Source organism: Panthera tigris, chromosome D4 (assembly GCF_018350195.1).
Source record: "Panthera tigris isolate Pti1 chromosome D4, P.tigris_Pti1_mat1.1, whole genome shotgun sequence".
Classification (NCBI taxonomy): domain Eukaryota; kingdom Metazoa; phylum Chordata; class Mammalia; order Carnivora; family Felidae; genus Panthera; species Panthera tigris.
In genome coordinates, this window is record NC_056672.1 from 63,144,919 (window position 1) to 63,158,543 (window position 13,625).

Sequence of the window (13,625 nt, forward strand, 5' to 3'; positions counted from 1 at the left end):
GGTCATGATCTCACAGCTTGGGAGTTAGAGCCCTACGTTGGGCTCTGAGATTTGCTTCAGATTATGTCTCTCTTTCTCTGCCCCTCCCCTGCTTGCTCACTGTCTCTCTCTCTCTCAAATATAAATAAACATTAAAAAAAATTTTTTTTTTACATGTCAGTAGATCTCTACTGTCAGGTGAAGTTCACCTGTCTTAGCTTGATGTGATGTCAGAGATCTTCTGTTATCTCAAGTGAACTTAATTTTTATTATTATTTTTTAATGTTTATTTTATTCTGAGGGGGGAAGGGCAGAAAGAGATGGGGGCAGAGGATCCGAAGTGGGCTCCACACTGACAGCAATGAGCCCGATGCAGGCAGGGCCTGAACTCATAAACCGTGAGATCACTACCTGAGCCGAAGTTGGACGCTCAACCGACTGAGCCACTCAGGCGCCACTGAACTTAACTTTTAGACAAGGACTTCACCTCCTTCGTTTCGTGGAACATATGCTATGGCTAAATTGAACTCCTCAGTATATCCTGATTGTGCCTTGTACTTTCCACCTCAAAGTAGTTCATTCTGTTGCTTTGCTTGGAATGACCATTCCTATGTCCTTGGCACCATACATGTCCAACTTCCAAGTGTTTTTCAAGAATAAGCACACATTTTTATCTTGTTAATTAAGCTTTCCTTTGGTATACTAAAGTGGAAGGTGATCACCCTTTCCTTGAACTTTGACAGTACTTCATGTTTTTAAACTTCAGCATGTTTACAACTTTCTAAGTTGTTTTCTCCTATACCGGTCTTATTTACTTCTGAATTTCTTGACATCATTTAGTACAAGAAAAAGATAAGTCCCCTAAAGAGCTTAGCATCGGTAGGACGAAAAGTGCCCGTGAGTAACTGCAATACACTTAAGAATGAATGCTGATGACTGAAAGGGCATGAAAATGATTTTAATCATATCTCTCTGTGGGAGGGTGAAGACATTCTATCATTTGCATAATACCACATATCTGGATGAAAACTGAACAATTCTGTCACTAATGTCATTCGCCCAAAGTCCAGAATGTCAAGTACTGCTTAGTTAAATAACCTGGGTATCTTCATGTGACCAAAACCTATAAATGAGAGACTTTGCAACACAGAAACAACACTAGGGAAGAAACACATATTACTGGGGGGAACTTTCGTGGAAATTCATTTATTATCTCAAATTGAAAGCATTTTAGATTTAGGCTTGTCTCACTGCATTAAGAACTTACTAGCTATAACACAAAGTCGGCTTTGTCTAGTTCTGCTCACTTTGTCTTGGGGGTGGGGTTAGATTTATAAAAACTTCACCTTTTATTCTGGTGGAGTTGGGGATGGAATGAGTGTCTCTTTTTGCTTAAAGAAATTGTTTTACTGCCGTGTACAGTTTATCTTCGTGTTTTTTTTATTTAATCCCCTAAAATAATCACTGCTTCAGGCTTCTCGCACACAGGATCCATGACTTCATTCTGATAATCCTTGGTTTTGATTAATGAAACTTTAGTCAGTATTGTCTTCACCTTTTTACGTTAGATAATGGTCTGGAATCTTCATGACAGCCATATATTAGTTTGTTTTTTGTACTAGATTGGATTGAATGGTTCCCACTCTGAGTTTATAATTTAAGCATCACATTGGCAAGATTCATGTAAAAAATCTAGGTAAGCCTCTAACAAGACAATGAATCTTTGGGAGATCTACAGTTCTAGTCAGGCAAAGAATAAACAGAGGCTGCTAATACCACTGCAAAGCACAAATGCTGAAGCATCATGAAAATCTCTCTTAAGGGTGACACATTTACTTATGCTACAGACTTATTGGTGTTCACTAAATTCCAGCTCCTAACCTAAAACCCTGAGTGTGAATTAAAAGGCAATGCAGTTCCTTGCCTAATCAGTAAGCCATTGTTTGTTGAACCTTCTCATGAGGTTCATGTCACTTACCAGGAGGTTTGCAGTGTATGGGTCAAGTTTCTCATGTACATTTGTTTGCAGAACAGACCATATATCTTAGTACAAACCATTTATGAGAATTCTCTAAAGCTGCCACCAGCCCTCTGGGCCACTCCATCATTTGACAAAGACAGTTACAAATGTCTTATATGTTGGTGATCTATGAGATTAATTTTAAATGTTTAATGGAGGGGCGCCTGGGTGGCTCAGTCGCTTAAGCATCTGATTTGGCTCAGGTCATGATCTCACGGTTCATGAGTTCGAGCCCTGCGTTGGGCTCTGTGCTGACAGCTTATCCTGGAGCCTGCTTTGTTTTTTTTGTTTTTTTAATTTCTCTCTGATTTTATTTTTTAAATATAATTTATTGTCAAATTGGTTTCCCTACAACACCCAGTGCTCATCCCAACAAGTGCCCTTCTCCCTGCCCACAGCCTGCTTTGGATTCTGTGTCTCCATCTCTCTCTGCCCCTGCCCCACTCACACTCCAACTCTCCCTCAAAAATAAATAAAACACTAAAAAAACTAAAAAAAATAAATGTTTAATATAAATTTATAGTAAAGGTTCAATACCTTGAGACTTGGTGTGAAAGGAGTATCTGAAAAGGCATGAGTATTTCCCAATTTGAAATGCTCAGCTGAGCTCAAGTTGTTTTAAATACAGTGTATCCCAGGAACGCCCACTGAATTACAACTTTCTCTAATCTCTCCTAGGTGGGTCGTGCACATTGGAACACTCTTGTCCTGGATCTGAATTCCGTTCCCTGTCAGGACTGTAGTGCTCCCTTGGGTCTTACTCCAATTTCCTTCAACCCTGACAACCACCTCCTCACTACGAGTCAGGTTGGACTAGGTTCTCCATACTCCTAGTCACTGGAAGGGGTCCTGTTTTAATCCAGAGAGAACACAAATATGGCTCTCCTTGAGTATCACCACTGCTTTACCTATTTGCCCGAACTCCATCCATCTCCTCCCTTCAACCCTTAGGGTCAGGTAGATATCTAGGATATCAAAGGCAGCCTAGAATAGATATACTTCTTTGAATGTCCTTGGACATTATAATGTGACTGTTGGCATCATCCCCTCAGCCAAGGTGGCCAGCTGTACAGCTTTCCGTATTGTGTAAAGACACCCTGTTCATAACTAATCTTGCCACTTCAGTTAGTTTAGTACTCCTTATTCTATGCCCATTGATTTCTGTCGTGTCTGACTAAATGTTAATTAATTTTAACTCTCTTTGATTCTAACTTTTCTTTACAATTTAAAACACAGATCCTACTATTTATTTTCATTAATTCCCAAGAGAAGTAATAAATCAGTTTTTGCAGTCTGCGTTGGGTAAAAATACTTTGTAAGTCTATTCTTTGATGGACATTCTGTCAGATGCACAAATAACACAAGAGAAACTTACTAATAGACGTTCTTACAAAAAGACCTTCTCTAGCACAAACACCCCAGAACCCCCTCACTTTTTTTGTCTCATTCAGTAAAACAATAAAATATTTAATTTAGTTCTTGGTCTCTATAGATGGCTGAGAGAATATTCTTGTGTTAGATGAAAGAACACAGACATACCACAGCTTAAGACACAATATATGGAGTTATAATGGGTGATAAAGAAAGCTAGAGTAAAAAGGAGTATTACCTTAGGATCGTGTATTCCAGAAAGCTCTTCATAGATCTTCTCGCCTACCATGACAGCAGCCAAGTTCGCCGTGTATGTAGAGAGGCAAAACATACAGAAAATGGCCCAAAGGTTCATTAGAAACCTGCCAGTCCAGCATTTGGGGGGTTTGATGGCTGCTGTTCTACCAAACAAGAGGGCATAACAGACATTCAAGGCTGAAGAGAAGGAGAAGACTTTACTTCTATTTCGCCCCTTGGGAGTCATACCAAAGGGGCTCTTCCATTCATACAGAGTGAGGAAGATGGCAGTGATGTGCAGAGCCACAAAAATCCCCAGCCACATTGTCCAGTGGAGTGGCCACATGAAGGCTCCAATGGGAGCCGCTGTGTCTCGGGTCCTCACTAAGATGCCCAAGCTGGTGGAAAAGAAAGGGCTAGTAAAATCGATCACCTGGCTTCGTGCAGTATTGATGCTGAAGGAAGTGACTGCCAGGTGGGCTGACCCACTCAGAAGATCACCCACCAGCCCAGTCCAGTGCCCATTTTTCCAGGCTCCATACTTGCCATCCCCAACAATATAGAGGTCAAAGTCAAAGTTCATGTCTTCCGCTAGCTTTTCCAGCAGATCAATGCAATATCCATAGCAGCACTTCTTGAATTTGATGGGCACTGTATCATTACTGCTATGGAGGCTGCTAAAAAGGCCGTCCAATACAGAAGAGTCATTAGTCAAGGGGTTTAGACAGAGTTGGCCAGCAGGACACAAGCCTTCATCATCTACCTCCCGCGTGAAGACAAATGGATGCTCGATCAGGGTAACCACTCTCAGGTGTAGTTTACTTGGATGCTGGAAGTGGGTTTTGTGCCTCTGGGCCTGCTCTGGCCATATTCCATAGTCCATGACAATCTTCCCCCCTTGCCATCTGCCCAGGCGGGTCCACATTGGCTTTCCCATGGGGTCATGTTGCAGATTCCAGATGAAAAAGTTGTTTTCTGAGCTGATGATAGTGGAACCTTTTACTCTGATGGAACCACTGAGGCCTCTGAAAGTGGTGTTAGCTAGAAACCTGGCAAAGAGGAGCAAAGGCAAAAAGTAAGGAAGAGAGGTGAGGCCAAAGACAGGAAACAGTGCTCATCTTTGCTTCCCTATCTTAATAAAAAGAAACTCTAAATTTTTTAAAGGCATTGCCTGTAACTTCTTCTGGAATTAATAAATTGGACTCCTTCTAAGAAAAGAGTCCTATTTCACTGAGCAAATGAGATCTCACCCTCAGGTTCTAACATCTGGGTTAGGTGCTTGGCTCTTGGTCTTACTCCAGATACCTTTATTCTCAGTTAAGGGGTGTGTTAATTGTTTCCCGTTGTAAACTGTTTATTCTATATTCTTACAACTTTCTAAGCTATGGAGGTTCTCAGCATCTTTAACATGTTTCATTTCTACTCTTCACTATATTCTGTTGCAATGAAATCAGCTCACCAAATTTTTTTTGGTGCAGGGAATGAGTTTTAATAAGTATGCTTATACTGTTATAATTACTTAAAAACTGCATCCGTAATTCCAGAAAACAGCCAAATTATACTTTCAATACTTCTCTTTTCAGAGTGGAACACATTTGTCCCCATGAGGCCAGTCAAAGCAGCAGGCATGTTGGATATCATCCATGGAACAAAGTGAAAGATGATAAATAGACTTGCAGATCTCAGGATAGCCTCAGGCTGCCCTCCCTCTAAGTCATTAGAGAAAAACAATTGGCTCTGGCTCTGGAGAGAGCTTCTCTGCCCAAGTCAAAGAAAGGAAAATTACCAAGTGAATGATATCCTGATTCCTAACCCTGAAACCAGACACTGTCAAGTATGTTCTGATATGGGCAAGACAGGAAAATGCTTGGTCACAGTCTGGGAAGATAAGGCACTACAAGGTAACATACAAGCTTGGGCACTTTTGTACTCTTAATTATGGCCTGTGACAGAAGAAAAGCCTAGACTTTAACGTCAGACACATAATCTCTGTTTGAATTTTGGTCCAGCCACCTTCTAGCATTGTCCTTGGAGACCAATTTACTAAACTCTTAAGATTCAGTTTTGTCTTCAGCAAAATGGGGAAAATAGTACTTCCTCCACTACAAGACTTGGAAATAATGCATGTAAAATATATACCACACCTTTTTACACAAGGCGAATGTTTTGGATATGGTAGCTATTATTTAATGTCATTCAAGTTTTTTCAATCAAGGCTGTCCCCAGGTCACTTTTCCCTATCATCTAATAGGATTTCTCTTGTTGGAGACACAAAGTACTGCATTATGAGAAACTCATAGAGGTTACCCAAGACCTATGTTAAACTAAAAGGAATTACAATGAAACGTGGACTATAACATAGAGGTTTTTTTGAGGAATCAGAGGATACAAGTCTAGGTTCTCGGCAAAACACATTCATCCATTACCTGCCACCAGCATTACTCAGTAATTGACAAATGCAAACACAAGTAGTAAGAAGTTATGCTGCCACAGAAGGGGCATAGAAAAATCAGAAAGTGTGAAGAATGTACTAATTTTCATTAGAGATATAAATGTAAATCACATTTTGAGATTGCTACTATCACTAAATGCAATGAAACTGCTCATTTTGGTAGGCTGCATGTAATGGTTAATTATTCATGTTAGCACTCCCCGGTGGGACTCTACCAGTTAGAATAAATTCTATTTTGCAACAAGTAATGAAGTCTCAGTTATCTTAGATTTTAAAATAGTTTTATGTTTCTTCAGAGAAGTAGGAACCAAATCATTAAAATATACAAATCAATCAATCGATAATTACCTAGGTACTATAAAGGGTGACTACAATTGTGTTTTTAATGAGCAATCTACTATTAGCTGTGTTCACACACACACACACACACACACACACACACACGTGCACACACACACATACATGCTGACAGCCTAGGGAACAAAATGGTTTGTAGTAAATAGGTTAATTTCATCTGGTCAATTTGTTGATCAGGAAAGTAAATCTGGAGTTGTAGGAGACGCCCTTTACTATTTTAAGAATATCTGGGGCTTAATGAGTATAGATTTTTAGCTGGATGGACCCTTGAAGGACTGCCACTGAAAAAATACATACCTAAATCATCTCCGAAAAGAAATCTTTCAGAGATTATGTAACTCTCATTGCAGTAAAAAGTATGTTTCATCAACATGTTAAGTCACATTCGATATGGCCGTAACTGAAGGGCAATGCTCAGTTGTCTCCGAGGCATTCATTTCTCACAGAAAGACTAATCAATCTGCCTCTAAATGTCTTCAATTTTCCCAGGCCAGAAAACCCAGTGCCTGCTTCATTATGCAACTGACACCAAGAAATTGGGTCTCAGAGAATCCCCATTTACAGATCATCTGTCTATTTTATTTCCGTTTAATGGAGAAGGCAAATTAAAATAATCTCACTGATAGCTTTTAGTTATAGTCACCCTCACTATGTATTCTTTGTAATGTAATAAGAGTGTGTAGCAAAGTTTCAGTGCCTCCCTATACTAGTTAAAAAAATTAAAAGGGTGAAATCTTACTCTTGCTTAAATCAGTTTCTATCGTGTTCCTTTTTATTCTGCCCTACATTCTTCTTGGATGAACAAGAAAAAGAAAAATCGGGAATAACTTTATTGGCAAGAGAAACTGATAAAAGCACTGTTCTTAACATTAGAGTTACAGAGATGAAAGGCACACTCATTCTCAAGGACCTTAAAGTCTACCAATGGGGAGAAAGAAAGGCAAACAGGCAATGCTCAACCAGTATAATGAGTGTCATGTTAGAGGTAAATCTGGGTGCCATTGGAACAGAGAGCAAAGGCACTTGCACATTCTACTGTAGAGATGATAGGAAATCTTAGGGGAGGAGGTGCCAGAGTTGAGTCTGTAAGAAAGAATAGTTAGCCAGGAAGAGAAGCTGGGGACTGATGCTATTCACTCAGGGAGATGTGTGTGCAAAAGCCACAGAGTGCAAGCTGCGTGATGATAAGTGGTGTGAAATAAGGCTGGAGATGAAGGTGGGAAACGAATTTCAAAAGGTCTGAGGTTATGATGAAGGTAATGGGGAGCCATTGCAGAGATTTTATCTGGGGAAGGGCATGACCATCAGATTTGATTTTAAAAAGTTTTTTTTTTTTTTTTTTTCCCAGTCAGCTATATAGGCAATGATCTGTAAGAAGGAGGGGGCTGAGCACACTTTCATTATGTGGGAATAATGCTCCTTCCCTCTTTCTCTTGCTTCTCTCTCTGCTAGCTTCATAAGGGGCTCAAGGTGGCAAAAGCTAAGGTAATAGCAGTGTAAGTGGAGAAGAGATGGCAGAGGCAGGAGATATATATTCTTCAAAAAGAAAAGTAGTGATTTTAAGGCACCAAATGTATAGCGTTGCATTTAGCACACAAACCACACCAAGAATGTGTGAAACTCAGTTTGATGGAAGGTCACATATATAAGTCCTGGAGTATTTAGCTGAATAGCAGCTCAGTGTAAGCCCATATAGCAATGTGGGTATTAAAAAAGAGAAATGTGATCTTAAATTCTTTCAACAGAAATTTAGAGCCTGAGTCACAGGGACCAATAATATCACCACACTCTGTGTTGATCACACTACTGCTCTAGCCTAGAAATGAATTCTAAATAAAACTTCCGGCTTCCAGAATGTTCTGAGGAAAGGTAGGGAGGTGGAAAATATAACAACGGGTAGAAGGCGGAACAATCTAATTAGAGACCAGGGTAGAAAAATATGAGAAAATAATGTAGGAAAAGCAGACTGCAACTAGACTGTAGAGGTTTTCCACGTCCATTTTATGAGATTGGATTTTATTTAATAGGGAAAGGGGACCCGTGAAGACTTCTGAGCAGAGTAATGGATATAACCAGAGGTCTGCATTGTTAATATTGATCTAGAGACAGGTACACTGTGCATATAGAAAGGAAGAGATGGTGACCAGGAGACCACTTAGAAGAATATTACAATAGCTTTGTCATGTATGGTAAGGGCTTGGATCTCACTCTGAGTAAGAACCTAGTTTAGCACCATGCCTTTCGTGTGGGCTGTTTAACAAAGCAGTCAGGTATCCATGTTTTTTTATCAGTACACCTCCCAAGACACCACTCTGCTTGAAAGAATGAAGCTCATTAGTGAATTTGCATTGAGGTAACTTATCACTTTAGTAAAAGCTCCCAATTATCTCACTAATTAAGAATATGTGTTGAGTTGTACAGGAACCGAGATAAAATGTGTACTTTGCAAATTATGTAAAAACTGTTTTTGAGACAGTTCACGGTGTAAGCAAGATCAGTGTCAACTACATTTAAGACACATTTTAGAAGGCACATTTGCACACAAGACTTGACATGCTAACTAAAGGATTTCTTATTCATGAAAACAAATGAACAAAGATACTAAAAACAACACCTCCCCCATTCACTCATGGATTCATCAACAGTACTATGTGCCAGGCACTGTGCTAGGTGCTTGGTAGGGAATATAGTAGTGAGCAAAACAGATGTAAATCTATGTAGCTTATAGTCTACTGAAAGAGACAGAGTAAATGTGATAAGTAGGTACTGTGTATGGGATATTAGAGCTGCTAAGGGCAAAGGAGGAAAAATAAAGCAGAGTAAGGAGAGAAGATGTGCCTGGGGCGGCCATAGTGGGGTGAAATTTTAAATGAGAGAGGCCAACAAAGGCCTCTCAGAGAAAGAAGTATTTGAGTAAAGAAGTAAAGAGTAAAGAAAGGGAAGGAGCTAACCGGGAGGAGGAGATCCGGGTAGAGCATTCCCTGTAGAGGGAGCACCAGGTGCAGCTTTCTTGAAGTGGGGTCGTATCTGATGTGTGAGGAACACAGAGGGGAGTGAGGGGGCATGAAAGTTTAAGACAAAGTCAGAGAAAATTTATGGGTAGTGAGAGCTGGGGAAAACACATGTTGTAGGTCACTGTAAAGACTTTGTTTCTTCTCTGCATGAGACGGAAAGCCAGTGGTGGGTTTTGAGCTGAGAAGCAATTTGACATGACTTCCATTTTAACAGGATCACCACAGTGCTGTGTTGACAAAGAACTGAAAAAAGACAAGAGCAGCAGCAGAAGGACCAGTTAAGGAGCGGTTTCCAACACCCATACAAAAGGTGATGATGGCTTAGCTGGAGGTGGTAGCAGTGAAGGTGTGAAGAATTAGTCGGATTTTTGAAGGGGGGGGAAGGGATGACAGGATTTGCTGATGGCTCAGATATGGTTGCTAGGAAAAGGAGAGGAAAGGATGACACCAAAGTTTTTGCCCCAAACAAGTGGAGGCCTGGAGTTTCCGCTGAGAGAAAACTGTCAGGAGAACCAGGTTTGAGGTAGGTGAGAACCACCAGTTCAGTTTGCTTAGGTTAAGTTAGAGAAAACTTACAGAAATTGAAGTGTAGATGTCAGGTAGTTGGTTAGAGATGGTGTGGAGCTCAGGAATGAGGTGGGACTGGAGCTACAAAATTGGAAGCCTTCCCTCTGGACACGATATTTTTGCAGATGAGAAGTCGGAGGAGTAAATCTGGGGCTCTCTAACACTCGAAGGTGGTGCCGTTGAGGAAGGACTAGCAAAGGGAACTGAGAAGTAACCAGAGAAATAAGAGAAGAGCAGGCTGTTTTGGGTGCTTGAAGCCAAGTAAAAAAGACGTTTCAAGGAGGGGCAGTGATCAAGTGTGTCAAATGCTTCTACATTCCTTAATAATAGAATGTTAACTGCAGTGTTTATCTAATTACATTATTCACGTACTATTTTTACTTTTTAAAAAGTTGTTCTAAAATTTACCGAAGTTAAAGAAAAATCTCTCACCAAAAATAATGTCATGTTCTTATAGATTTTAAGATCTGCTGCCCCCTGACTTCTCATTCATAGCATGTAGTTTTACCAGTAATATGTTTTTATATTTATCATAAATCTGGATCTTTTCTTGCTTTTGAACTAGTCCTGGAATAACCCCATTGTTTCCAGTCTTCATTTTCACCCCATAGGAACCAAACCATTGTTTAAATACATCTTCCTCCTCCTGTGTCTTCTTCCTTGGCCCAGTTGTTTATAGGTCATATGTTTATTTCTACTTTGATCTTTTCTTCACTCAACTTACCTTTGTATATCTACTGCCCTCCTTTGTTTTGTATTTCTTTTTTAAATTAAAAAAAAGTTTATTTATTTTTGAAGGAGAGAGAGACAGAGTGTGAGTGGAGGGGGGGTGGGGGGGAAGAGAGAGGGAGACCCAGAATCTGAAGCAGGCTCCAGGCTCTGAGCTGTCAGCACAGAGCCTGACGTGGGGCTCGAACTCAGACCGCGAGATCGTGACCTGAGCTGAAGTTGGATGCTTAACCGATTGAGCCACCCAGGCACCCCTGTTTTTTATTTCTTTTTAAATTGTCCTCTTATCTTTGTTCCTCTCCCACCATTGCCACCTTCCATTAATCTTATTTGTACATAAGGAAATCTATTTTGCTCTGTAGAGCCATAAAATTTATTTTTCCCTTTGGGAACTTTCTTTGTATCATTAAAAAGATCTGTATCCTCATTCTTGTATGTCTTGAAAAATGAGCTGAATCTCTTTTTCCATGATCATCTCATCATATTTAATATTCCGCCCCTGAGGAATGAGAGATTTGTTCATCCTCCACAAAGCTTCATAACATTTTTTAGCCTGTGAGAACTTCATTTGGACTTTTTGCCTTTGCCTGTATTACTGTTGGTGATATTCTCTCCAACTTCCCTCCCACCAACACCACCTAATTCTTGTCAGGTTGACTTGTTCCTATGCAGTGAATCTAAATATTTATTTTGTGGTCACTTTTAATTTAGCTCCAGAGCTATTGACTACACCAGAAGCTCAATAAAGCCCTTTGAGTAAGAAAGAAGGGAATACTTCTTTTTATATTTATTTATTTTTGAGAGAGAGCACGCACAAGAGCGGGGAGGAGCAGAGAAAGTGGGGGAGGACAGAGGATCCAAAGCGGGCTCCATGCTGACAGCAGAGAGCCTGATGTGGGGCTCGAACTCACAAACTATGAGATCATGACCTGAGCTGAAGTTGGAGGCTTAACAACTGAGCCACCCAGGTGCCCCACAAATGAATATTCTTAAAGTTTCTGTTCTTCTTTTACTGGGGGTGGGGGAAAAAAGGAGAGTTGGGAAGAGATCTACTAATGTTCAGAAATCCCATCTTTTCTCCATGTGACTCATTATCTACAATCATGTTAACTGCCAATCAAAACTCACATTCTCCAAAGTTCCAGACTTTGACATTTGTCACAAATTCGTACTCACAGTTTTTTTTTTTTCCCTGTTCTTTATCATTGAAGGGCCCCAAACTATTCTTTCTTTGGATAGTCTTATGTCTTTTAGAGAATTTACACCCAGTTCTGATCTTTTACAACCACTATAGAGATCCAGTTGTCTGAATTATTAACTATTTATATTTGATGTTTCTATTTTAATCCATGTGTGTGATTTTTCATAATTCTTCAAGACTTTTTTCTATTTCTCCTTATTCTCTAAATTATCCTCATTTTGTGTCTCTTCCCAAGGCTCTAGATGGTTTCCCCTTCCTCCATGTTTCTTAGTTTCTGGCACGTGGGTTAATCCATGGTTATCTCATTATTTCTTTTTGTTCTTTCTCTTATTATTTAAAAAAAATTTTCTTTAATGTTTATTTATTTTTGAGAGAGACAGAGACAGAATGTGAGTGGGTTGGGGCAGAGAGAGAGGGATGCATAGAATCCAAAGCAGGCTCCAGGCTCCGAGCTGTCAGCACAGAGCCTGATGCGGGGCTCAAACTCACGAGCTGTGAGATCATGACCTGAGCCGAAGTCGGACGCTCAACCGACTGAGCCACCCAAGTGCCCCTTTCTCTCTCTTTTTTTTTTTTCTGAATTTTCTCTTCTTTCTCTCTTTCCCTCTCTTCCTGTCGGTGGACTTTGTATAACAGAATTGTCAATATTCTGTCATGTTAAAAGGAGATCTTATGTTCAATCAGCTCTTGACCATCCTCAGTTAATCACTGAGTTAACAGTAATAGTTAATTACTATTTTGTTGTTGCTGTTGTTGCCACTCTAGGCCCCCTCCCATTCCCTCTGAAATCCATCTATTTACTTCCCTTTATTATTTTCAATGTTTCTTTTACCATCTGGCCACCCCTCCCCCCATCCCCGTTTTTTTCAATAGCGCCGGAGACCCGTTTCCTAATTGTATGGCCAGCTATTATTAGTTCAGCTTTCACTTTGTGGCCTCTTTCATTGCAGCAGACCCTTGCCTGATGACATGAATTTGTCACCTTAGCCACAGAGTTACCCAAGGTACAATTCTATCAGAGGACATTGCTTTCATTTTGTTCTCCGTGCATGGAACAGCACTCCAAATTAAACATTAAATGTAGACAATTTCTTGAGCTGTATGTGAAAGATGCCTTAACTGTTCTTTCTAATCCTTCTTAGTGATCCTAAAGTGCAAGTATTTGGCAGATGATTACCTCCATCTTTGACTTTTCTAACCCTAAGCCTGTGAGGGTGTGGATTTTGACATTCTCCGCATTCCAGAAAGCAGTCTCTTCCACAGAGTGACTGGTAGGAATAAGTAAATCCTTTCTTCCTACTGCTCTGCTTCCTAACACTGCAGGCTGTCAAGCTGAAAGAGACTTCAGTGTTCATCTAAGCACCCAGAGTACTGAGTCATCTTTGAATCTGCCTGGCCAGAGTTACTGCTTAGTAATGTTTGTGGGGTAAATGCAATTAGACCCATGTCTTCTGCTCGGATCGGACATGAGAGCTCTTCATCACTTTGCCAAAAGAATAGGGCTCAGCCAGCCAGGAAGTATTTGTGTCTGCAATTTACAAATTGTTCAAAGAATTAAAATTCTAATACATTTTCCCCCGAATGATGGACAGTATCAAAAATAGAAATTGGTTCAATGGGAAACCTCTCTGAGGATAAGGAATTTAAAAGGAATTAGAAATTGCTAAATTTCCTTTAACAGAGGGCCCCACATATTTT

The 13,625-nt window shown here is 40.2% G+C and overlaps 1 protein-coding gene across 1 annotated transcript in view; it reads right to left on the reverse strand.

The window, feature by feature from the left end:
* GRIN3A (glutamate ionotropic receptor NMDA type subunit 3A) overlaps window positions 1-13,625 on the reverse strand; it is a 169,143-nt gene that overhangs the window by 94,286 nt on the left and 61,232 nt on the right. The window contains exon 3 of the mRNA XM_007089320.2: window positions 3,609-4,656. Within this exon, the coding sequence (XP_007089382.2) occupies window positions 3,609-4,656 (1,048 nt within the window). The remainder of the gene's footprint in view (window positions 1-3,608; window positions 4,657-13,625) is intronic.